Consider the following 26193-nt stretch of genomic DNA (forward strand, 5'->3'; position numbering starts at 1 on the left):
AGTATGTGAATGTGGTGATCCATCATGAGCCACATATCAATCTTTAATTTTCCAGCAATATCTCAGATCTTACCAGTTTAACTTGCATCATTGGTTGGGTGGTTGGCATGATCATCACCTCTACTGGTATACATAGTGGATTTTCCTTTGTCACCTATTTAATTTGATATGCCAAGCGAAATGATTACGTTGGTAATTATGATAAGATAATGCCCGTACTATATTTAATACGTAGTTGGTACGTGTATTTATAAGCATCAGATTATATTAATGACAGAAACACAAGTCACTTAATTTACATGCAACAACATGAAACTATAGGGCTTATTATTTTACTGGTTTTTTAGTCATTTGGATTTGGCGACATACAATTGTTTGTTATTGTTAGTAATATAATACTATCTAACTTGTGGTGCTTCTGAAAAAAGAAAAGACATGTATTGTCAAGGGTGCAATTTGGTCACAAACCGTATGAGATCTTACATGTGTAGCGTGGCTGTTTTTTGTGTCTGATTTGTTGTCTTTTGACATGTTGTTGAGTTTGACGTCCACAAGCCATGGATTTGCCTTTAACGCCTGTCATATAATTTGAGAACAAGTGTAAGATTTTATTTTGACCAGCGTTAGGAGTTAGAATAGTAGATATATCAGGATGTTGGTCGTTTGGCATTTTTTGTATTGCCAGAGTCCAATTTAAGGTAGTTGACGACACCTGTCTTCTAGTCTCCCAGAAAGCCTATGTAATTTTCCACCGATCTAGAACATGGTGGTATCGTTAGGAAGAGTTTTTAGTTTCTCCACTGATCAATTTACATATAAAGATATTAAATACCTATAGTGTAGGGTGTACTGATGCCTTTTTCAGTTGTATGGAGTTTATATTTCCGGAAAAGAGTGTAGGTGATCTGTATGCAAGAAACAATGAGAAGATATTGAATGATTAGTAAATCACTAAATCTCATTCAATCAGATATGAGAAAGTAGCTTTATTAGTAAAGCGATGTCCGATGAAGTTGCTCATTGACAATAGTAAATTAACTTTTTGATATTAGGGAGATAATCAACCAACGGTAGTTAGGCATAGAGAATAGCTAAAGACAGTCTATTAGATTACGCTGTAACTATTTCTTTTCCATTTTGATCTTTTTAACACGCGCAGGATGTTGGTCCGCATTTTTTTTTTCTTTAATCTTCCTGGTCCTCCTGCTTCTTAGCTTTATTATCGGCATTTCAATCTCACTTTCGTACGGGCCAACATCTTTTCCAACCTTATGTATCTCTGCAGCAGTGTGGTGTTATCAATTATCGGGTGCTCTGCAATGGCATTTTAACTTTCCTGGTCCTCTTGCTTCTTAACTTTATTGTTGGGGTTTCAATCTCTATTTCATCTGCAACGTTTTTTGTTTCATCATAAGGTATGTCACCAGCTAGCGGTTTCATCGTATCAGTCATTTGCTGGGGCTCTCCATTGTTATCTTTAACCTTATTGGTCCTCTTGCTTCTTTGTTTTTTTATCAGTGTTTCAACCTCGCTTTCATATGCCGCAATTAATTTTTCAACCTCATGTATCTCCGCAGCTATCAAATTCATTTTTGAATCTCCTGTTGCAAAATTTCGATCAATCTTCACAAGGACACTAAATTCTTTTCCCTTACTCAATAACAACTTGCGGTAGTACCCAGAATCCTCTTTCTGTGGCATCAAAAAGCCAAAAATATTAGCGAAAATGTTCACTAAACATAGGATTAAGTTATGCTTATTGACTGTTTTTTTAAGTCACTGGTGATTTACCTTTACAGATGTCGAGCGAACATACTCCTTTACATCGCAACCAAAAAAGAATTGCGCAGCATCAGACAACATAATAATTAGAGATTGTTCCTCAGCAGTGACATCAAACGTTAACCTATACCTACACCACAATTTAAGTATTAATCATTTATTATTTAGCAGGTTGACGTAGAGAATATCTCTTGTGCGTTTGTTTGTGCAGTTTACCTCTCCTCATAATCAAAATCTTCTCCCGAACAGTCGTCACAAGTTGCAACACTCTCTATAACAGTTATCCGCCTGTAGCATTTCTGGCAAGCATGATACCATGGGTCATTTTTGTTGTCAATGCCACTAATCTCGGCATTGAACTTATAGTACTTGTCCTATAAGTAAATTGGCGAAAACAATTTGTTACATTATAAACTTTGAGTAAACATTCTGCTGTATATTTCCAGAAGAAGGTACCTTCACATTGGCAAGTGAACCGTCCAAAATGTCAGACAGTTTCACTTTTCGGGGGCTGTGCGCATTAATCGACTTGGCATTAAACTTATGTCAATCTTCTTTGACTTCATGTTGTCATGCCTGTAATTGGAAATAAATTTTTAAAGTACCTCACATAACTAACATGTGGGGAGGTAATCAGTGAGTGCAAAGCGAGATCAATTGTTTACCACTTCCGGAGATCGTCGGCCTTTTCAAATGCTGAGTTGATTAGCAAACTACTGATAGGAGTAGTGGAAAGGACAAAATCACCTGTTTTATAGGTTTAATAAATTTAGTGATAAATGTTGATTACTGTTCACGCGTATAAAAACGCGGTTTACTGTTCACGCGTGGTACTGTTCACGCGTATAAAAACGCGGTTTACTGTTCACGCGTATAAAAACGAGATTATTGTTCACGCGTGGTACTGTTCACGCGTTTTTTCTGAAGCTTATAAATAGAGTTCTAAGCTTCATTTGGAAACACCACAAAAAATTGAAGAAGACAACACATCCAAAAGAGAGAAAAATCTAAGAGAAATACTCTTAGTGAAAGGCCTAAATAAAAGAAGGCTTTTGAGAGAATTTTTAGTAAAAAAAATTGTTGAGTGAAATTGGGATTGGGGTTGTGAGGTTGAGTGTTGTAAACACTTGTAATATTTCTTCTTTAATAAGATCTGCAGCAACAACGTGGACGTAGCTCTCACATTGAGGGTGAACCACTATAAATCTGTGTGTGTTATTTATTTATTTTTCGCTTACATCACGGCGTAAGTAGGTTCTGTCTAAGGAGGTTGGTATTTAAGTGGTCTAGTTGTGACCCTCAAATCTTTCCTGGGAACATGCTTACAAAGGTCGGATTTGAGATTCAAATCCTTACAACTGGTATCAGAGCAACAGGTTGTGTTGTGATTTAGAAACGATGGGAGGCGAAGATGGTACGACGCACGACATCGGTAAATTCGATGGTACAGATTTTGCGTTCTGGAGAATGCAAATTGAAGATTATTTATATGGCAGAAAGCTTCATGAACCTCTGAGTCCAAAACCAGAGGAGATGAAGCAAGCAGATTGGGATCTCTTCGACAGACAAGTTCTGGGAGTCATTCGGCTGACGCTGTCGAAGAATGTTGCTCACAATGTGGCAAAGTAGAAGACCACCGCAGATATGATGAAGGTATTGTCTGACATGTATGAGAAACCTTCGGCAAATAATAAGGTATTTCTCATGAAGAAACTATTTCATCTAAAGATGATGGAAAATGCTCATGTTGCTGCACAAGTAAATGAATTCAATACCATTGTAAATCAATTGTCATCGGTAAAAATTGACTTCGATGATGAAGTGCAAGCTCTAATTTTGTTGGCATCCCTACCAAATAGCTGGGAGCCAATGAGAGCAGCAGTTAGTAATTCTATCGGCAGTGACAAACTAAAGTTCAACGATGTTAGGGATCGTATCCTTGCTGAGGAGGTGCGCAAGACAGATTCTGGAGAGGCATCGACGAGTTCTGCTTTTAATGTTGAAAACAGAAGCAGAAATTATGACAAAAACTACAACCGAAATAGGGGCAGATCGAAGTCAAGGAATGGCAGGGGTCAATCCAGACCAGGACGAACACTTGAGTGTTGGAACTGTGGAAAACCAAGTCACTTTAAGAAGAACTGCAGGGCGCCAAATAAGGAGGACAATAAGGGGGCTGGAATCAACGCTGCTACGGAAGACATTGGCGATGCGTTGTTGCTATCGGTTGATAGCCCGATAGACTATTGGGTGCTTGACTCAGGAGCGTCCTTTCATACCACCTCACATCATGATATAATGACAAACTACGTGGCTAGGAATCTCAGCAAAGTTTATTTAGCCGATGGAGAGCCGCTAGACGTTGTTGGCACGGGAGACATTAATTTGAAGATGTCAAATGGATCCTCGTGGAAGATTACAAAAGTTAGACATGTTCCAAAGCTGATGCGAAACCTGATCTCAGTAGGTCAGCTTGATGATGAGGGATATGATCTCAACTTTGGTAATGGGTCTTGGAAAGTGGCGAAAGGTGCTATGGTAGTTGGCCGAGGAAAGAAGATTGGCACTCTCTACATGACGACTAGCTGTCGTGATACTGTTGCTGTGGTTGACAACACAAAGAAGACAGATTTGTGGCATTGTCGGCTGGGGCATATCAGCCAGAAGGGGATGAAGCTGTAGGTGACAAATGGCTTAATTCCGGAGCTGAAGACGGTGGACCTTCATACGTGTGAGAGCTGCATTCTCGGAAAACAAAAGCGAGTAAGCTTCTCAAATGCAGGGAGGGAGTTGAAGGTCGAGAAGCTGGAATTGGTGCACACAGACGTGTGGGGACCTACCACTGTCCCCTCTCTTGGAGGATCACACTACTACGTGACCTTCATTGATGATTCAACCAGGAAGGTATGGGTTTATTTTATGAAAAATAAATCCGATGTGTTTAGTGTATTCAAAAGATGGAAAGCCATGGTCGAGAATGAAACAAACCTCAAGTTGAAGTGTTTGAGGTCCGACAACGGCGGAGAATACACCGATGGTGATTTCAAACGATACTGTGCCGATAATGGGATCAAGATGATGAAGACTATTCCTGGAACGCCGCAACAAAATGGAATAGCCGAAAGAATGAACCGAACGTTGAACGAGCGTGGTCGGAGTATGAGAATACATTTTGGGCAGATGCAGTCAATACCGCGGCCTTCTTAATTAACCGAGGATCGTCAGTTCCCTTGGATTTCAGAATTCCAGAAGAAGTCTGGAGTGGCAAGAAGGTAAATCTTTCATTTCTGAAAGTGTTCGGCTGCTTATCATATGTTCATAATGATGACACGGCTAGAAGCAAGCTTGATCCAAAATCAAAGAAGTGTTACTTTATTGGCTATGGTGACACCGAGCTTGGTTACCGATTTTGGGATGAACAAAATCGGAAGATCATCCGAAGCAGGAATGTTGTCTTCAACGAAGAGGTACTGTACAAACACAAGTTGTAAAAAAATTCAGAATGTCAGGACAAGGAATCGGAAATAGTCGATTTAAGGGACTTCCCGACACTTGAGCCGCAGCCAAGTACAGCCGAGGCAGAGGAACAAACAATTCGAGAAGGTGCTGATGAAAGTGTTGATTCTGAAACAAATAAACAGACGCCAATCACAGAACTGCGTAGATCATCCAGGATCAGGAAGCCGATTCACAGGTACTCTCCATCCCTCAACTACATTCTACTCACTGATAGAGGGGAGCCGGAATGTTATGATGAAGCAATGCAAGTCGATGAATCGACTAAGTGGGAGCTGGAAATGAAGGATGAGATGGATTCACTATCGGCAAATCATACATGGGAGTTAGCTGAGTTGCTAAAGGATTGTTATATCCCGTATTTTTGAACGTCGGATTATTTGTAAGCTGAGGTGGGGCCCACACATCGAGATTTTTTTGGGACATCTGAAAAGTCATAAGAATCACATATGTGAAGTTAAACACAACTCAAGAAGGACCCTTGGGCCAAATCAAAGTGGAAGTCCTCCAAACGAATATTTTTAAGAAAACATTTTCGGGTGACCTGACTTTGGGGGGAAAAAACGGTATTATAAATTTGGAATTTGGAAAAATACCAAGAAATAGAAGTTGTAGATAATTGAATTAGATTTCCGACCATAGGTCGTGGGTTCCCAGGTGACGTCAGTACAAGGAGATATGGACGTTTTAAGGTCGAAAGGTCAGTGGGCTAGGCCCAACTCGGGACCAACCGGGTTAGGCCCAAAAAAAAAAAGAGAAAATTTAGGCCCAATAGAGAGGGGTGGCCGGCCATACATGGCCCAAGCCCACAAAATTAATTAATTTCCATGTGATAAAGAATAATAAAAGGGCACCAAGTCTTCATTTTATGAAGTTTCAAGAACAATCAAGAACATTGAAGAACAAAAGAGAGGGAGAAACCTAAGGGCCATTTTCGGCCAAGCTCAAGACCGAAAAAAAAATAATTCAAAAATCATTTTCTACCAATTAAAGGGTCCTTAGCAAGGTGGAGTAGTCATTGGAGCAAGAAACCACATATTTTTGTGAGTTACAAGTCCTAGCCAAGAAGGAAGAAAAGAGAGAAAGGTAAGAATTAATTCCTTTTTATTATGTTATGAAGGTTGGTTTATGTTGTAGTATGTAGAAATGAGTAGAATTTATGAAAATATTGAAGTTTACAAAGTGGGTTTGCATGTGTGCATGTGTATGTAAGGTTGTATAAATAAGATGAGTTGAATTTTATGTTGTATTCTAGTTGTAGTTGTGGTGGACCTTATATTGGAAATGGAAGAAAATGGTTCAAGTTGGCATGGAAAATTATTGGAAATAGTTATAGGAAATTATGTGATTTTAATGAAGTTTTTATGTAATTATGGAAGTGGAGTTTTAAATGTGAATTATTATGTTAGTTGGTGAATTTGGAAGGATAATAGTCCATATTGGCATGAAAGATTGGTTGTTAAGTGGTTATGAGAAGTTTTGTGATTTTATGGTAGATTTATGTAATTATGAAAATGAAATTGTTAAGGTGCAAATTATGATTATGGTTGATGAAATTGGAAGGTGGAAATATGTTATGAATATGTATGTTGAAGATTAGAAGTTTTGGATGGATTATGGTTTTGGTGAAAAATTTGTATACTTTGTATATTTTGTGAATATTTCGTAGAAATGATATGAAATATTTTCAAATTGGATTGTAATGATCTTGATTAGTAAATGAATATGAGAAGGTTGGTATTGATTTGAAAATGTGAAGTTGGAATGAAAACTATTACACTATGTTGGAAAGGAGACTAGTTATGCTATATTGTGTTTTGTGATGATTATTGGTATTGTTGTTGGTATGGTTGTTGATATTTGAGCCGAGTTAAATCTCGGGGATGTTGTATGTATAGGGGAGATGCTGCCCAAATTTTTGTAGACAAGTATTGGTTAAGATTGAAATCTTAAAGCCTTACAATTAACATTTGGTAATTGTGACCAAATTGTAGATTTTGGCGAACTTGAAACTTGATTTTGGAGACGTGTATGAAGCAGAAAAGGTATGTAAGGATTTACTCTTCCTTCTTTGGCATGTCTTAGACATACTAGGTTGGATACGAGCCTCGGGGACAACTCTATTCTCCGGAATCCGCGCCTAAAGTTTTCCCTTTTTCATTCAATAGAATTGAATTAGACCTTTCATGAATAGTGGGAAGAATTGCCTAGCTATCTAGAACTTGTACAAATGACACCCGACTACCTTAAAACTCTCACAAGTGACGTCATAAAATGTAACGTACGTAAATTGTGTACGCCGCCTCATTTGACCCGAGGTGGGCCCATGGTTCCCGGATTTTTCTTTATTTTTCCGTTTATTAAACGATAAGTGTTGTGACTATTCTAATAAGGATATTTCTATGATGATAATGATAACGATGATGTTAAGAAAGAGAATATGTCTATGATGAGTATGACAAGAATGATTCCGCGACTAAGAGTCCAAAGCATATGAATTGACGTTTATGATGTCCATAATTTTATTCTATGTTCTCTTAGTGTTGTCCTTCGTTGATAGTCTCATCTTATAAGTATCGTTCCTTCAAGGTGAGACAAGCGGCCATGGTTATTCCATAAGGTAATTGGAGGTTACCGACCTTATGTCACTCCGATACGGACACAATTTTCTTTAGGCTCTCATGCATGATGTTTATATGTTATAAGTATATGTATATGTATATGGGGAAGATTGGAAAAAGGGAAGGCGCTATAGACGCATAGCCACCTGATCAGTTGGAGTTGGTACATGATATCGTCCCGGACGCGGGATGCCCGGACGCGGGATATATGGTTAAATGGATCGGAGCCGACGCCTCGGCAATATGACATGTTCTATTTTCTATACATATGGAAAGAAATGTCTTCCTAAGAAAGTAAAGTAATATATGTATATGGACCGGGCTGCACGTTCCGCAGCAGTATGTTATAGTATATGCACATATGGATCGGGTTGCACGTTCTGCAGCAATATGTTATAGTATATGCACACATGGATCGGGCTGCACGTTCCGCAGCGTCAAGCATGTATGGTATTCGCCCAAGGGCACTGATATGCACAGGTTATTTTTCTACCTCATGACATGCTCGGTATTTCTTGGATGTCGTTATCCATGTTCTATATTTCCTGTATGTTATTATTCATGCCTTACATACTCGGTACACTACTCGTACTGACGTCCCTTCTTGTGGACGCTGCGTTTCATGCCGCGCAGGTCAGCAGGTAGACTAATTTGACTCTTAAGAGCTCCATCAGCAGTACTGTGGCAGCGCTCCAGTTGTTCCGGAGCCTCAGTTTCTTGGTACTACTTTTATGTATATATTCGGGCACGGTAGGACAGGCCCTTCTTGTATATGTAGATGTACTTTGTTTAGAGGCTCATAGACAGATATGTACGGTCAAATGTTTTGTAATTTTGTTGTCCTCGTCGTTGTATAATGTGCTAGCAAAGTTTATAAGTCCATGTTTACACTTATGCCATTAATGTTAACGTTAAGCAACAAAAAAAAAATATATGGTATAGTCTATACGGCCCACCTAGTAGTAAAAGTACGATACGAGATAAGGGGTGCTTGGTACAAGTATCGGGTATCCGTCGCGGCCCCTAGTTGGGTCGTGACAAGGATAAGAGGGCATTGCAAAACAAATGGGTTTATCGGATAAAGGAAGAACCCAATGGAAGCAAGCGTTATAAAGCAAGGCTAGTTGCAAAGGGATTTCAACAGAAAGAAGGCATCGACTATACGGAGATCTTCTCCCCCGTAGTCAAGATGGTGACTATCAGAACTGTTTTGGGACAGGTAGCAAAGGAAAATCTACATCTGCAACAGATGGACGTGAAAACTATATTTCTTCACGGTGATCTAGACGAGGAAATCTACATGCGACAACCGGAGGGATTCAAAGTCAAAGGAAAGGAGAATCTGGTGTGCAAACTTCAAAAGAGTCTGTATGGACTAAAACAGGCTCCAAGACAGTGGTATTTAAAGTTTGACAGCTTTATGAAGAAAGCTGATTTTTCAAGGTGCGAGGCAGATCACTGTTGTTACTTCAAGAAATTTGAAGACTCGTACATGATACTGCTACTCTATGTCGACGACATGCTAATCGTAGGAGCAAACCTACAGGAGATTGATCGGTTGAAAAAAGGGTTATCGAAAGAGTTTGCAATGAAAGATTTGGGAGCTGCAAAGCAAATCCTTGGGATGAGAATCGACTGAAGCAAGGAGGGCATCAAACTCTCACAAGAAGAATATGTGAGGAAAGTTATCAAAAGGTTTAACATGCATGATGCCAAGCCAGTCAGCACTCCCTTGGCTGGACACTTTCGGTTGTCAAAGGATCAGTCATCGACAACCGAGGATGAGAAGAAACAGATGGACAAGATACCTTATGCATCTGCAATCGGTAGTCTTATGTATGCAATGATATGTACAAGGCCAGACATTGCATATGCAGTGGGAGTTATCAACCGATTTATGAGCAATCCGGGAAAGCAACACTGGGAGGCTGTGAAGTGGATATTCAGATATCTGAAAGGCAGCTCGAGTTCAGCTCTGTATTTTCGAAAATCAGAAACAGGATTGCAAGGGTATGTTGATGCTGACAATGGTGGTGATGTTGATAGCAGAAAGAGCACATCCGGGTATGTTTACACCTTCGGAGGTACTGCAATCTCTTGGGTTTCCAAGTTGCAAAAGATAGTAGCTCTCTCTAGTTGTGAGGCTGAGTACGTTGCTGTGACGGAGGCCACAAAGGAAATGATGTGGCTACAATCTTTTCTGCGGGAATTGAATCAGGACCACGAGGGAAGTGTGCTATATTGTGATAGCCAAAGTGCCATTCATTTGGCAAAGAACCCAGTCTACCATGCTCGAACGAAGCATATACAACTCATGTACCATTTCATTAGATCAGCTTTGGAAGATGGAGCGTTAGTGCTTGAGAAGATTGCAGGGAGTCAGAATCCAGCAGACATGCTGACAAAGGCAGTGACGATAGACAAACTGAAGCAATGTTCAGCTTCAGTTGGCCTGCACGAAGTATGAAACTAGGAAAGAGCTGCTGCATCGATCAAAGTGTGAAGACAAATTAAAATTAGCCTTCAAGTGGGAGAATTGTTGAGTACTGTTCACGCGTATAAAAACTCGGTTTACTGTTCACGCGTGGTACTGTTCATGTGTATAAAAATGTGGTTTACTGTTCACGCGTATAAAAACGAGGTTATTGTTCACGCGTGGTACTGTTCACGCGTTTTTTCTGAAGCTTATAAATAGAGTTCTAAGCTTCATTTGGAAACACCACAAAAAATTGAAGAAGACAACATATCCAAAAGAGAGAAAAATCTAAGAGAAATACTCTTAGTGAAAGGCCTAAATAAAAGAAGGCTTTTGAGAGAATTTTTAGTAAAAAATATTGTTGAGTGAAATTGGGATTGGGGTTGTGAGGTTGAGTGTTGTAAACACTTGTAATATTTCTTCTTTAATAAGATCTGCAGCAGCAACGTGGACGTAGCTCTCACATTGAGGGTGAACCACTATAAATCTATGTGTGTTATTTATTTATTTTTCGCTTACATCACGGCGTAAGTAGGTTCTGTCTAAGGAGGTTGGTATTTAAGTGGTCCAGCTGTGACCCTCAAATTTTTCCTGGGAACCTGCTTACAAAGGTCGGATTTGGGATTCAAATCCTTACAATAAATTCAGAGTTCCTATAATATTGATACAAATATGTAATGCAGGTGTAATTATACCTTTGTAAATAGAGCATTTAACATCAAAAAAAAGCAAGCACATGTTTGGTATTTTCAAAGTTCTCTAAAAATTCTCCGTCAATTTCAGCTGAGTCTCCCCACAAAGTCATTATTTTACGATCATACCTATATAAAATCGACTTTCTCAAAAGTTATTGCATATTCTTCAGTGGACACATGAAAAGTAACTATTAACTTACCTTTCGTTTGTAACTATGACTTCTCGCCTTTTGGTTCGTCCATCTCTATTTAGTGCTTTTACTTTAACTAAAATACAAACCGCATCTACAGAAAATCTGGATAATCAAATACTGAATAATTTTTCGTGAACAATACACAACAAACATATGCAGGAATTTACCAAAGAAAGTGCCAGCAGTGATCTTTTCGGCTTCTTCGAAGGAAATAAAACCATTCGAGAACTGTTGAGTCATAAACTGACTGTTGCACTCGATCACCTGTGTTGTTATTAAACGCTACTTCGAGGTTCTTATGCACAGATAAGAACTTCGGTTTAGCAGCATTTGCCTTTCCATTTATAATGTAGTAGCTTTGATTTAGTGTAAAACATTTATTCCAACTGTTTACGTCTTTGTTGAAAAGAGTAGTTTTTATTTTTGTTCCCTGTGGTAAGACGTACAAGCATACAGTCACTAAAGGAGGCTACATATCAACTAATGAGTATAACACACGATTATAATAATGGTACCTCTTCGTCAACAAAAATGAGCTGCCAACGAATACCCTCGCTGCTTTCAATTTTGTACTCTTTTGTTAAGCCGCGTCGAATGATTAACACTTTGATCACCCATTCTGTTGCATATCTCTTCAATTTGCTAATAGGTGTACACTGGTTACTTAACTCTTCTTCACTTGCCATGGCATTCCTGTAGTAGCTAGGAGGTAGATGCTAACAAAATATATATATTTATAATGTAGAAGCGGATTTCCTTATCTAATTTTTACCATTCAGACGATGCACGACCAAATACTATACATAGTTGTCGTACAAGAATTACATTCAAAGATTTGATACGTGACAAACATATATTATGGAGCGATTCTTTTGTTTTAGATTTTAAAAGTGAGCAACTTCAACTGACAATAGTATAAATATCATATTGAGTTTTATAAAGTAAATGCAAAGTGAAGAAGTGTTACCAGCTTTGTGGTGCAGTAAGCAAGAAACCTGTTTGAAGCATTAAAACACTAATTAAATCAAAATAGAAAATGAGCTAACAGATTGTAAATGTAATCTTTAAGAGAATTGACCAGTTAATGGCTAAAAGTAGCAAGGAAATCCAAAATAAAATATGCCAACAATTAATGAGAACAACCAGAGACAGTGCATCAGAACTTGTAATAAGCTAGTCTCTACGTTCGTGCGTTGCACGAGAAATGCACGCACATCCTCATAGTTTATATGTTAAAGTCGTACATACGCTACTGAGCCGTTCACTGCAAATGAAAAGTACTCCAAGTATGTTACTCCTCTTCACATATGTTTTTCATCAGTCGAAACAACTCCCTATTATTTAAACCAGTACCAGTTTAGTTTCATGTCCTTTTTTTCCAAGAACAAAGTGGAAATTTCAAAATCATATTAATATATACTTGGAAAAATATTTGAAAAAAAAACTATAAACCATTTATTCCAATTTTAAAAAAATAATTCCATCAAGCATCTTTAATCAAATAAATAAAGATTTGGTTTATGATTATAAGTGAAACACAAATTCAAAATCCGAAAAAATATTTTATGAGATATAGGTAGTAACATTCAAGGGTCAAGATCTGGTTTGAAAGGAATTAATTTACATCCTTTAGCAATCCTACACAGTTAACCAGTTATTGTATTCATCGTTTTAGCTTTTCATTTTATAGAAGTTAGTCTATTTTGGAAGGGGAGCCTTGGCGCAACTGGTAAAGTTGCTGCCATGTGACCAGGAGGTCACGGGTTCGAGCCGTGGAAACAGCCTCTTGCAAAAATATAAGGTAAGGTTGCGTACAATAGACCCTTGTGATCCGGCCCTTCCCCGGACCCCGCGCATAGCGGGAGCTTAGTGCACCGGGCTGCCCTTTTAGTCTATTTTGAGAGTCCATAATTGCATAGAAAAACTTAGGTGATATTTGTCTCCAATACATACAAACAGGGGCGAATTTATGTGTAAAAATGGGTCACGTGAACATATGATCAACCGACTAAACTCGGTATATTATGTGCATAATTCTTATAAATATATGTAATATTTACTGAAGGAACACATGGTCAAACTAAACTGAATGAAGCACCGATTAGGCGCTATGCTCAAGTGCTCAAGGTTGAGGGATCGAACCCCCGCTCACATTTTGCTGCACGTTCTGTTCCTTTTATTTCTTCATTTCCCTTCTTCTAATGCAAATAAAAATGTAGTGCTTGAAATTTGAACTTGGAACCTCAAGGTAAATTTTGAACCTCCTAAGTGTAGGTTTATCCTTATTCATTTCTTTAATTTTTCTGCTCTTGTATAGGTTATGCCTTAAATTACTTTAGCAATTTTAGCTCTTATATGTCTATCATCAACTTAATGAAGATGAAGACTCAAATATATATATATATATATATATATATATATATATATATATATATATAGCATGATAAATTCATAAAGTTCTAGCCTTCTCCTTCTTCATCTTCAAAATTCCTGTAGCAATTTACAGCTGCAATTTTTATGTTGTTCCTCCTTTTAGCTTTCAAGTTCTTATTTCTAACATGGTATCAGCACTTATTTCTTAAAGGAGCTGAATCAAATCTTGTTACTTGGCTTATCTCATTCCTGGGTTTTCTTGGATTTATTTGCTGGGTAAACTTTTGGCACCAGAAAATCAGCCAACAATGGGTCCTCTGATTTTTACCAGCAAGAATTATCACATTTGAGCCATCAAGATGAAGGCTTATCTAAAGGCTCTCAACTTATGGGAAGTTGTGGAGAGAGGAGAACTTGTTGTCCAACCTTTGAGAGTTAATGCAACTCTCAATGAAATTAAAAAGTATGATAAGTTGGTGACTAGATCTCCAAGAGCTCTCACTTGCATACATTCAAGTCTTACAGAAGTGATGTTTACAAGAATTATGGCTTGTGGAACAGCTAAAGAGGCCTGGGATAAGTTAAAGGAGGAGTTTGAAGGCAACAACAAAGTAAAGTCTGTTAGGGTTTTAACTTTGAAGAGGGAGTTTGAGCTTTTGAAGATGAAGGACTCAGATAGTGTGAAATAATACTCTTCCAAGATAATGGAGATTGTGAGCCAGATAAGGATACTTGGTGAAGACTTCCCAGATCAGAAAGTTGTAGAAAAAATCTTGGTCAGCCTTCCAAATAAGTTTGAATAAAAAATCTCAGCTATTGAAGAGTCTTGTGACTTGACTACTCTTACAATATATGAATTGAACTCCAAATTGCAAGTCCAAGAGCAAAGGGTAACTATGAGAAGTGAAGGGATAGTAGAAGATGCCTTTCAAGTAAGGCATAAATTCAAGCAGCGGAAGGAAGCCAGAAAAGTCTCCTTAGATAACTCTAGAGGTAAAATCTGGTGAAAACCAAGGTGATTGGTCGAAAAAAAGAAAATTTCTACCTTGTGGTGTTTGTAAGAAGACAAACCACTTAGAGAAGAATTGGTGGTAGAAGACAAAAAGGACTCCAATTCAATGTAGATATTGTAAAAAGTATGGGCACATCAAGAGGAATTGCAGGCAAAAGCAAAATCAAAGTGGTTAGTCTTCCCAACGAGCAAATTTCGCGGATGATCACCAAGTTGAAAAATCAGAGGAGGAGGTTTTCATTGCCTCTCATACATCACATGTTGATGGATGTAAATGGTATGTTGACAGTGTGTGCACAAGGCACATGGCGATTGATGAAAATTATTTGTTACCTTGGATAGAACTGGCAGAACTAAAGTGAGGCTTGGAAATGTTGCATTGGTGCAAGCTCAAGGTAGAGGGTCAGTAAAATTTTCTACTAACGAAGGTATAAAAATCATTAAAGATGTTCTTTATGTGCCAAGCTTGACTCAAAACTTGTTGAGCATTGCTAAGTTGCTTCATAAAAATTATTCTCTTAATTTCAAGGATAAAAAATGTGTCATTTATGATCCTAAAGGATGTGAAGTAGCTAATATTAGCATGCTTGACAATTCCTTTTCAATTTCATTCTATTGTGTTGCTACTTACTTTTTTAATGTTGAATTGAATGATACTTGGCTTTGGCACAAAAGGTTTGGTCATTACAACCTTGGTTTACTGGTGTATATGCAATCGAAAGGTATGGTTGTCACACCCCGCGAGAGGCACAACGGGAACCGACCTACAGGTCAGATACCACCTGACGTAGTCGTTATCATGATGATTATATAATTGTTATTCGATATAATATGACTCAAAGGACACCTGCATGCAGAAAAGGCCCAAATAGAGAGATATGCAATGACCCAACATGTACACACACACATATATATACAAGCGAGCCGACAAGGCCGCTATAACATCATGAGTGTCATAAAGCCGGCAAGGCTATCAAGAGAGTATCAAAATCATACCATAGCCGACAAGGCCAAAACATGACATGTACATATCCCACTAGGTCTATGAGCCTGTAAGAGTGTACATACAAAAGCGTAAAGGTCGGGACAGGGCCCCGACAAACTCATAGCATATTCATACATATCAAGACAACATAAGTATACCGAAGGTAGCAAGTCCAGAGTAATGGCACTTGCTGACACCTCCTGAAGCTGGACGTCCTATTGTGGCTGCCCTCCAATGGATCTATCAGAACTTGTAGCACGAAATGCAGTGTCCCATAGGATGGAACGTCGGTATGGATAAAAGTACTGAGTATGTATGGCAGGAGATAATATCATAAGTAAGACATGAGTATAAAAAGGATAGAAGTAACCGGATCCATCTGAGAACGTGCAATATGCAATGCATGAGTTTCAAAAACATATGCAAGTACATACATATAGTAGTATCGTCATCGTGTCATCATCATCCCGCCTTCGGGGCATCCCGCGTCTGGGTATCATCATAACATGCCCACTGCAGTGGTGTGCACATCTACGTGCCTGCCCGACCGACTATAGCGCGGCGTGGTATAGTAAAATAGGCCGCGGTATAGTAAAATAGTGCAATATATATATTAATATATACATATAGTGCAATATATATATATATATATATATATATATATATTAATGCATGAGGAGTCAATGATCTCACATTGGGCCTCTCGGAGTGACATAAGGTCGGTAACCTCCGAATGAATTATGGAATACGTATCGAATCCAAGGAAATAACTTAATGATGATAAACATGATAATATTTCAAAAATCAATCAAATAATTAAGGCATTAAAATTTGAAATGCAAAGCATAGGAATGGAGTGAATAGTTATGGAACGCTCGTGTTCATGTTCTAGTTGGTTTCATGCCAAAGAAAGAGGAAACAAACACCTTACATACCTTCATTCGTCGATCCGCTTATCAGAAAAAATTTCTTATTCTGAAGTTTGCTTGTCCCTTGCCCCTACATGGCGATATATAACCTTAATTAAGCCTTAGTTATTCATGTATACCAACGCATATAACGTATCTTGAGACCATTTGGGGTTAAGGAAATTCCATCCATAGCCAACAACTTGACACCATACTTTATGATCCTTCCTTCACAACTATTTTCACATTTGGGACTTGTTAAGCTTTTACATCAACTCAAAATAAGAAATAAAGTGAAAATCATACCTTATAACTTGAAGAACTTCACCTCACACAATTTACTCTAAGGTTTATCCACCACAACTTCAATTAGAATTAAGAACAAGCTCCCCCCATGACTTTGTTAAAAGTTTTAGGCTTGATCTTCTCTTAAACATTGCTTAGGATGTTAATAGATGAATTTAGGATAGTGAGAGGGCTAGGAGATTCTAGAGAAATCTGGGTTTTGGAGAAAAATGTGATCCCAAGTCGTGGTCCCTCTATTTATAGTAAGTGGATATTTTCCACTACCTCACAATCGACGGCAGGTTTGACGGTCGGTCGACTGACAGCAGCCTCTAATTCTCAGAGGGTAACTCGACGGTGTGGAATGATGGACCATCGATCAGTCGACGGTTCATTGACCATCTCATCGAGTTGCACTGCCCAGTGCATTATTCGGTCATCAATTTAATTAACCTCTAGTCCTTCCAATTCTTATTATACATGAACTTAAATCCTTGTTTACATGGAATCACACTTCCAAGAAGAGTTTTAACCCCTGGACAAATACTCGTCATGGCTTGCACCTTCTGTAAATGCAAAGAAACCATTATTTTACGAGTATATATGACAAGGCACGTGATATGCTAGCTTTTGGAAGATGAGATGTAACATTCTCCCCTCCTTTAAGAACGTTCTTGAGGACGGAAGGTAAATTTGTTTATGCACATTGCTGTGGGAATTTTGGCAACTTAATATCATATCGTAACATAATAATATTTCTTTATTACCTTGCCTTTTTAAAAGTTTAAATACAACTCTTACCTTGCGAGCTATATCCTTCAGGGATTGCATCATATTTAACTGGAAACAAATGAGGATATTTAGATCTCATTTCCGCCTCCGCTTCCCATGTCATCTCTTCCTTATCTCTGCTTCGCCACAGAACCTTTACAGAAGCTACATCTTTGGTTCTAAGTCTGCGGACCTATCTGTCGAGAATGGCAATTGGTTCCTCCTCATATGTTAGGTTCTCTGTGACTTGTATATCGTTAACAAGTACGATTCCGGAGGGATCTCCAATACATTTCCTCAACATGGATACATAAAAAATTGGTGGACCGATTTTAGTTCAGATGGCAACTCCAATTCATACGCTACTCGACCAACTCATCGGAGGATCTTATAAGGTCTGATGTATAGGGGACTGAGCTTCCCTTTCTTATCAAACCTCATTAGACCTTTCATAGGTGATATTTTCAGAAACATCCAATCACCTACCTAAAATTCCAACTCTTGTCGTCGCACGTCTGCATAGGATTTCTGACGACTCTGAGCTATACGTAACCGTTCCTGAATAAGCTTTACCTTTTGAATAGACTAATGAACAAGATCTGGGCCAAACAAACTTGTTTCTCCAATTTCAAACCAACCGATAGGAGACCTGTACTTTCTTCCATATAGAGCCTCATACAGATCCATTTTGATACTGGTATGATAGCTATTATTATAGGAAAACTCTACTAGAGGCAAATGATCATCCCAGCTTCTTTGGAAATCTAATACACAAGCCCGTAACATATCTTCCAAAGTCTTAATAGTTCGCTCAAATTGTCCGTCTGACTGCGGATGGAAGGTTGTGCTAAGACTTACTTGAGTACCAAGTATTTTCTGAAAAGATTTCCAGAAATTTACCGTAAACTGAGCGCCTCTGTCAGAAATAATAGACACAGGAATACCATGAATACACACAATCTCTTTAATGTATAGCTTAGCATAATCTTCAGCAGTATAAGTGGTCTTAACTGGCATGAAATGGGCTGATTTAGTTAACCTATTGATGATCACCCAAATAGAATCGAACTTGCGATAAGAATGGGGCAATCCCGTAATGAAATCCATATTGATCACCTCCCATTTCCAAGCCAGAATTTCCATTTCCTGTAATAGACCACTAGGTTTTTCGTGTTCAATCTTCACCTGTTGACAAGTGGGGCATTGAGCTACAAAGCTCGCGATATCTTTCTTCACATCGTTCCACCAATAAAAACCCTTAAGGTCGTGATACATCTTTGTGGAGCCAGGATGAATGGAATACCAGAAATAATGAAATTCTGACATAATACTATCCCAAAGTCTGGTTACATTTGGAACACACAAATGACCTCGATGTTTAAGAACCCCATCTGAATGGAGTTCAAAAGCAGAAATTTGATTCTGTTGAATTCCCTCCTTGATATTGACTAGAACGAATCTTCATACTTTTGAGCCTTTACTTCCGAGGCAAGAGTCGATTGTGAAATATCCTATAAGGCAAAACCAGTATCTTCAAAATCTAATAGGCGCTGAAGTTCTCTAGTCATCTCCAGCTTTTCCATTGGCATTGTACAATAGACTACCCATCGACTTGCGACTTAGCGCCGTGACAACATTTGCTTTGCCAGGATGATATCAGATATCGGTATCATAATCTTTCAGCAATTTGAGCCATCTTTGTTGCCTTAAGTTCAACTGCTTCTTCTTGAACATATATTAAAGACTTTTAAGATCTGCATAAATATTAACATGAACTCCATATAAGTAATGCCGCTATATCTTCAGAGCATAAATTACTGCTGCCAATTCAAGATCATGGGTTGGATAGTTTTGCTCATGTTTCCGAAACTGTCTGGAGGCATAAGCGATCACCTTACCATTTTGCATCAATACACATCCCATACCTGTGCGTGAAGCATCACAATATACAGTGTAACCCTCAGTGCCTTCTGGACGGGTGAGAATAAGAGCGGATGTCAACTTGTCTTTCAATTTTTGGAAACTCTGCTCACAAGCTTCTGACCATTGAAACTTAGTTGCCTTCTGAGTCAATTTTGTAAGGGGAGCTGCTATAGAAGAGAATCCTTCTACAAATCTCTGATAATATCCCACAAGGCCCAAGAAACTTCAAATTTCTGAGGCTGTTGTTGGCCTGGGCCAATTCTTAATGGCTTTGATCTTCCAATTATCAACTTTAATACCCTCGTCAGACACATTATGGCCTAGAAAAGCCACTAAAGTTAGCCAAAATTCACATTTGGAGAATTTTGCGCACAACTTTTGATCTCGCAATGTTTGCAACACCTTCCAAATGTGTTCAGCATGTTCTGCTTCAGAACGAGAATATACCAGGATATCGTAAATGAATACAATAACAAAGATATCCAGGAAGGATCGAAATACAACATTCATTAGTGCCATGAGTGCTGTTGGAGCATTTGTCAATCCAAAGGACATAACTAAGAATTCAAAATGCCCATATCTTATTCGAAAAGCTGTCTTTGGAATGTCTTCCCCTTTTACACGTAGCTGGTGATACCCCGACCTCAAGTCAATCTTCGATAAACACCTGGCACCCTGTAGCTGATCAAACAAATCATCAATTCTAGGCAATGGATATTTATTCTTGATAGTCACCTTATTTAGTTGCCGGTAGTCAATACACATTCTTAGTGAGCCATCCTTCTTGCGTACAAATAATATCGGCACTCCCCACGGAGAAGTACTGGGCCTAATAAAGTCTTTATCTAGCAAGTTCTGCAACTGCACCTTCAATTCTTGCAATTCGGCCGGGGACATACGATAGGGAGGAATAGAGATGGGCTAAGTGCCGGGATGCACATCAATCGCAAATTCAATTTCTCTTTCAGGAGGAAGACCTGGTAATTCATCGAGGAATACATCCTGAAATTTATTAACTACTGGAACGGACTTTAAAGTTGGTAGTTCGACTTCAGTGCTCCTAACACGAACCAAATGATAAATATAGCCTTTGGAGATCATTTTCCACGCCTTAAGGTAGGAAATAAACCTACCCTTTAGTGCTGGAGTATTGCCCTTCCATTTAAGAACTGGTTCGCCCGGAAACTAAAACTTCACAGTTTTTGACCAACATTCAACATCGGCATTGCAAGAAGCTAGCTAGTCCATACCCATAATAGCATCGAAGTCCACCATTTCTAATTCCACTAAATCAGCAAGAGTTTCGCGGCCACATATCGTAACCACACACTTATGATAAATTCGTCTTGCAATAACAGGCTCCCTGATAAGGGTAGAAACTGAGAAAGACTTAGATAATGATTCTGGCTTAATACCAAACTTATCAACAACATATGGAGTCACGGCCTGAACCATGTCCTTGGAGAAACACGGCACTCGGTGCCATACTACATGTGACCGAGCGAACAACATAGCTTGCTAAATCATCATGAGGCATACATGAGCGGAAATATAACATGAATGTGATAATCTTTTATAAAACATAAGAATCATAACATTAATAAAATACTGATTTAAAACATGAATGCGAAAATATCGTAAATGAGCCAAAATGGCTATCCGACTCTGAACATTTGATATGACATGTCTGACTAGTCTAGTCTATAAAACCTCTACGTAAGTCTGAACATGAAAACATACTCGCTAGGACAAGGCCCCCAGCATACCTTTAAATGCATATCTTATCATGAAAATAATAAATATCTAAGCCCCGGAAGAGATGGGGCTCACCAACAAGCTGATAAGTGCAAAGTCCTACTAGGCAGATGCGTCGTCCTGAAAACCAGTACTTGCATCGTGACATGCAGGCCCCCGGGCAATAAAAATGGGATGTCAGCACATTGAATGTACTGGTATGTAAAATAATTGAATGAAATAACATGGGACATGGTAATAACATCATGAAAACTGAAACTGAAGTTTGGTCATGAACACGAATACATATAGATATAACCTGAGTAAAAACATTATAAGTAGGGAGAGCATTGCATAAACCGACAACATGATATCACCACGTAGGCACGTGGAGTTTGGTACCTCGTCGGACTAGCAAAGCTCCCACACCTTGCCAAGGGTATGAGATGAAAATGTGACATGAAAGGATCCAATCAATATAACATGAAGGAATCGTCCTAACTGGGCGGAGCGATCCTTATCCTACGGTGGGTAACGTAGTTTCAGGCTACTTGAGCCTTCTCAGTAATCTGTGCAACTCCCAAAAATATGAACATGGAAAATAGGTGGCACTTGAGCCCATGATTTTCATAAATCATAACTTGCATGTACATGGATATCACCTCATAGTATTCTTGCATGAAAACGTGTAAAGCATGTAGCATATTTTCTTGAAAATAAACATAATAAATTATTACTTGCATGTAAGAACCCATGGAATGCAAAGTATGGGTTTTCATAGATTACAAACTGTTTCTCAATAATCAAAATGATGTATCAAGAACACAATGAAGAATTTATAACAATTTAATACATAATATAACATGGGGCATGGACCTAGGGTTATCATGAACATGGTTAAAAACCCTAGTTTTTGTATAACTTCATACTTTATGGAAGAAGTGGTGTGGGGAAGAACAAAGATGTTCCCACCCGTAGATAGTAACCCTACATACCTGGTTATGCTCCAAACTTGAAATAAAAATTTGAACTTGGAAGAAGAATTCCAAGTTTTGAGTCTTGAGACCTTTAAATGGGTTTTCTTGAAAACCCTATGTTAAGAACAATGATTTCATGGTTAGATTATGAGAACACGTGTTAGAATTGATTTGGAAGGGCTTGGATTGACTTACCTTGATGTTCTTGGTGTTGGAGGAGAGGGATAGGTCGTTCTAGGGCTTAGGGACTTGTAAAAATAAAAATTAGAGCTGAACCCAGGTATTTATAGTTTCTGGTGCGACGTGGGAAACACAGTCCGTATTCTGAATTACGGTCCGTAAACCTGGACCGTAATTAAGCATATTTCAAAACAGAAACACTGTAGCACCTCCTTCCCAAATACGACCATCAAATACCAGCCGTATTTCAAAATACGGTCCGTATTTAACAATATATATTCCCCAAGCCAAATTCCAGAATGCACAGTGATTTAGATGCCAAATTACTATTTGAAATACGAGTCGTATACTAAAATACGGTCCGTATTCTAGGGCGTAAATCCCCACCTGACAACTGAAGAGAAATTTCCAATTCGCACATTCTCTATTTGGTTTTCTAAGTCTAGAATCATGAATTTAGCCTAGTTTAAAGGTAGGAGGTGTTACAATATCTCCCCCGTAGGATCATTCGTCCTCGAATGATAGGTCATGGTTAAGAATATGGCTGGATATGGCTTGAATACATGAATGTGAAGGAACATGACATGGGGCATAGAGACTAACTGACATGACATGATTACATGGAAACATGAATATTGAGACATAGAGCATGAGCGTTGGATACATGACATGAGCGTGAAACATGAGACATGACATGAGCGTGAAACATGAGACATAACATGACATGGACTATGGAAAGTTACCTTGAGCGTTCTCTGCTTGCTCTTCAAACAAAAATGAGTACTTGGATTTCATGTCTTCTTCGGCTTCCCATGTAGCCTCTTCAACTTTTTGACTCCTCCATAACGCTTTAACCGATGCAACTTCCTTCGTTCTTATCTTACAAACCTGACGATCAAGAATGGCTACGGGGATCGCATCATAGGTGAGGCCATCCTTAACTGTTATAGCATCAGCAGGAACAACCAACGACGGGTCTCCTACACACTTCCTCAACATGGATAAGTGAAACACTAGGTGAACAATAGCCCCTCTTGAGGGAACTCAAGTACATAAGCTACTTAACCGACCTTTCACAGAATTTTGTAATGTCCAGTATATCTGGGACTAAGCTTCCCTTTCTTCCAGAATCTCATAACACCCTTCATGGGTGAGACTTTAAGGAACACCCAATCATTAACTTGAAATTCTAAGTCCTTTCACCTCACGTCTGTGTAAGATTTTTGGCGACTCTGAGCCGTTTTCAAACGCTCCTGAATTAACTTGATTTTATCCATAGCCTGATAAATCAAATCTGGCCCTAACAATTCTTCTTCACCAACTTCAAACCAACCAATCAGTGACCTACACCTTCGCCCATACAGAGCTTTAAATGGTGTCATTCCAATGCTAGCATGATAACTATTATTATAAGAAAACTCAATGAGGGGTAAGTGATCATCCCAATTACCTTTGAAATCTAAGACACATGCTCTCAATATGTCCTCAGGAGTCTGAATAGTGCGCTCTGCCTGACCATCGGTCTGCGGATGAACAGTTGTATTGAGGTTCACCTTGGTACCCAATCCTTTCTGAAAGGATTTCCAAAAGTTCGTTGTGAACAGAGCACCACGATCTGAAATAATGGACACTGGGGTCCTAAGCAATCTCACAATTTCATTAACATACAACTTGGCATAATATTCTGCTGAATCTATGGTCTTGACCGACAAAAAGTGCGCCGACTTAGTAAGCCGGTTAACGATCACCCAAATAGAGTTATGCCTCTTAGATAAAAGAGATGGACCTGATACAAAGTCAATGTTGATCATTTCCCATTTCCAGATAGAAATATCAATATTCTGAGCCAAGCAACTAGGCCTCTAGTGTTCGACTTACACTTGCTGATAATTCGGACACTCAGCTACAAAATTTGCTATATTCTTCTTCATATCATTCCACCAATAAATCTCCTTAAGATCATGTACATCTTAGTGAAACCTAGGTGAATGGAATACCTGGAGTTGTGAGCTTCTGACATGATTCACTCTCTGAGCCCATCTATATCTGGAACACATAATCTGCCTCGGTACCTCAAGGTACCGCATCTCCCCCTTGTTCAAAAGTCGTCGTCTTATGCTTGTGAATCCCCTATCTCAGCTGCAACAAGTAGAGATCACTAAACTGCTTCTCTTTGACTTCAACCACTAAGGAGGAAAGAGTTATATTCTGAACAACCACGCCGCCATCCTCGGATTCCAAAATTCAAACTCCAAGACTGGCCGAACGGTGAACTTCCTTGGTCATAACTCTCTTATCTACATCAACGTGAGCTAAACTCCTCATGGAATGCCGACTAAGAGCATCGGCTACAACATTCGCTTTCTCCGGATGATAGAGAATGTCCACATCATAATCCTTAAGAAAATTCGAGCTATCTCCTCTGCCTAAGATTCAGCTCCTTTTGCTTGAAGATATACTGCAGGCTTTTATGATCTGTGTAAATATCAACATGCACTCCATACAAATAATGACGCCATATCTTAAATGCAAAAACCACAGCTGCCAACTCTAAGTCATGAGTCGGATAGTTCTTTTCATGAGTCTTAAGCTGACGAGATGCATAAGTGACAACCCTACCATGCTGCCTTAAGACACATCTGAGACCAACTCCCGAAGCTTCACAATAAACCACGAAACCTTCGATTCCTTCTGGTAGCGTCAAAACTGGAGCAGAAATTAGTCTCTTCTTCAACTCTTCAAAGCTTCACTCACAAGCATCTGACCATTGAAACTTAACCTTTTTCTGAATCAGCTTATTCAACAGAGTAGAAATAGAGGAAAATCCTTCTACGAAATGTCTATAATAGCCTGCCAGACTCAAGAAACTTCTTATATCAAAAACTGAGGTGGGTCTGGGCTAACTCCTTACGAGATCAATCTTCTGAGAATCAACTTTAACACCTTCACCTGAGATCACATGGCCTAAGAACGCCCCTAAATTAAGACAAAACTCACACTTTGAGAATTTTGCAAAAAGTTCACGATCTTTTAGAGTCTACAACACTATTTTGAGATGTTCTGCATGATCAGCCTCACTACGGGAATACACCAAAATATCATCAATGAAGACAATGACGAATAAATCAAGATAAGGCTTAAAGACCCTGTTCATAAGATCCATGAAAGCACCTGGGGCATTTGTTAACCAAAATGACATAACAAGAAATTCAAAATGGCCATAACGGGTTCTGAAAGTGGTATTCGGAATATCAACTCCCTTAACCTTTAACTAATAGTAGCCTAATCTGAGGTCAATCTTGGAATAACATTGGGCACCCTGAAGTTGATCAAATATGTCATTTATTCTGGGAAGAGGGTACCTGTTCTTAATGGTGACTTTGTTCAACTAGCGGTAGTCAATGCACATGCGTAAGGAACCATCCTTCTTTCGGACAAACAAAATTGGTGCACCCCAAGGTGAAACACCGGGCCTAATAATTCCCTTGCCGAGAAGATCTTTTAACTGGGCTTTTAACTCTTTTAATTCCGCTGGAGCCATTTTGTATGGTGGAATAGATAGACCTCTAGAAAATCATTTACAACTAGGACGGTCTGGAGAGTTGGAGTCTGGGCATCTTAATCCTTGACTCGAACTAAGTGGTAGATATAACCCTTGAAAATCATTTTTTTGGCTTTTAGGTAAGAAATAAATCCACCCCTGGGTACTACTGAATTATCCTCCCATTCTATGACTAGCTCATTAGGGAACTCGAATCTTA

The 26193-nt window shown here is 38.8% G+C and overlaps 1 protein-coding gene across 1 annotated transcript; it reads right to left on the reverse strand.

The window, feature by feature from the left end:
- Positions 1 to 1101: 1101 nt before the first annotated feature.
- On the reverse strand, positions 1102 to 2485 carry LOC132620171 (uncharacterized). Its single transcript, XM_060334867.1, has 2 exons — positions 1792 to 2485; positions 1102 to 1692 (listed from the first exon to the last, which is right to left on the reverse strand). Exons 1-2 carry the CDS (start codon positions 1861 to 1863, stop codon positions 1303 to 1305), a joined length of 462 nt encoding a protein of 153 aa, XP_060190850.1. The 5' UTR covers positions 1864 to 2485; the 3' UTR covers positions 1102 to 1302.
- Positions 2486 to 26193: the final 23708 nt, after the last annotated feature.

This window comes from Lycium barbarum, chromosome 2, assembly GCF_019175385.1.
Source record: "Lycium barbarum isolate Lr01 chromosome 2, ASM1917538v2, whole genome shotgun sequence".
Taxonomy (NCBI): domain Eukaryota; kingdom Viridiplantae; phylum Streptophyta; class Magnoliopsida; order Solanales; family Solanaceae; genus Lycium; species Lycium barbarum.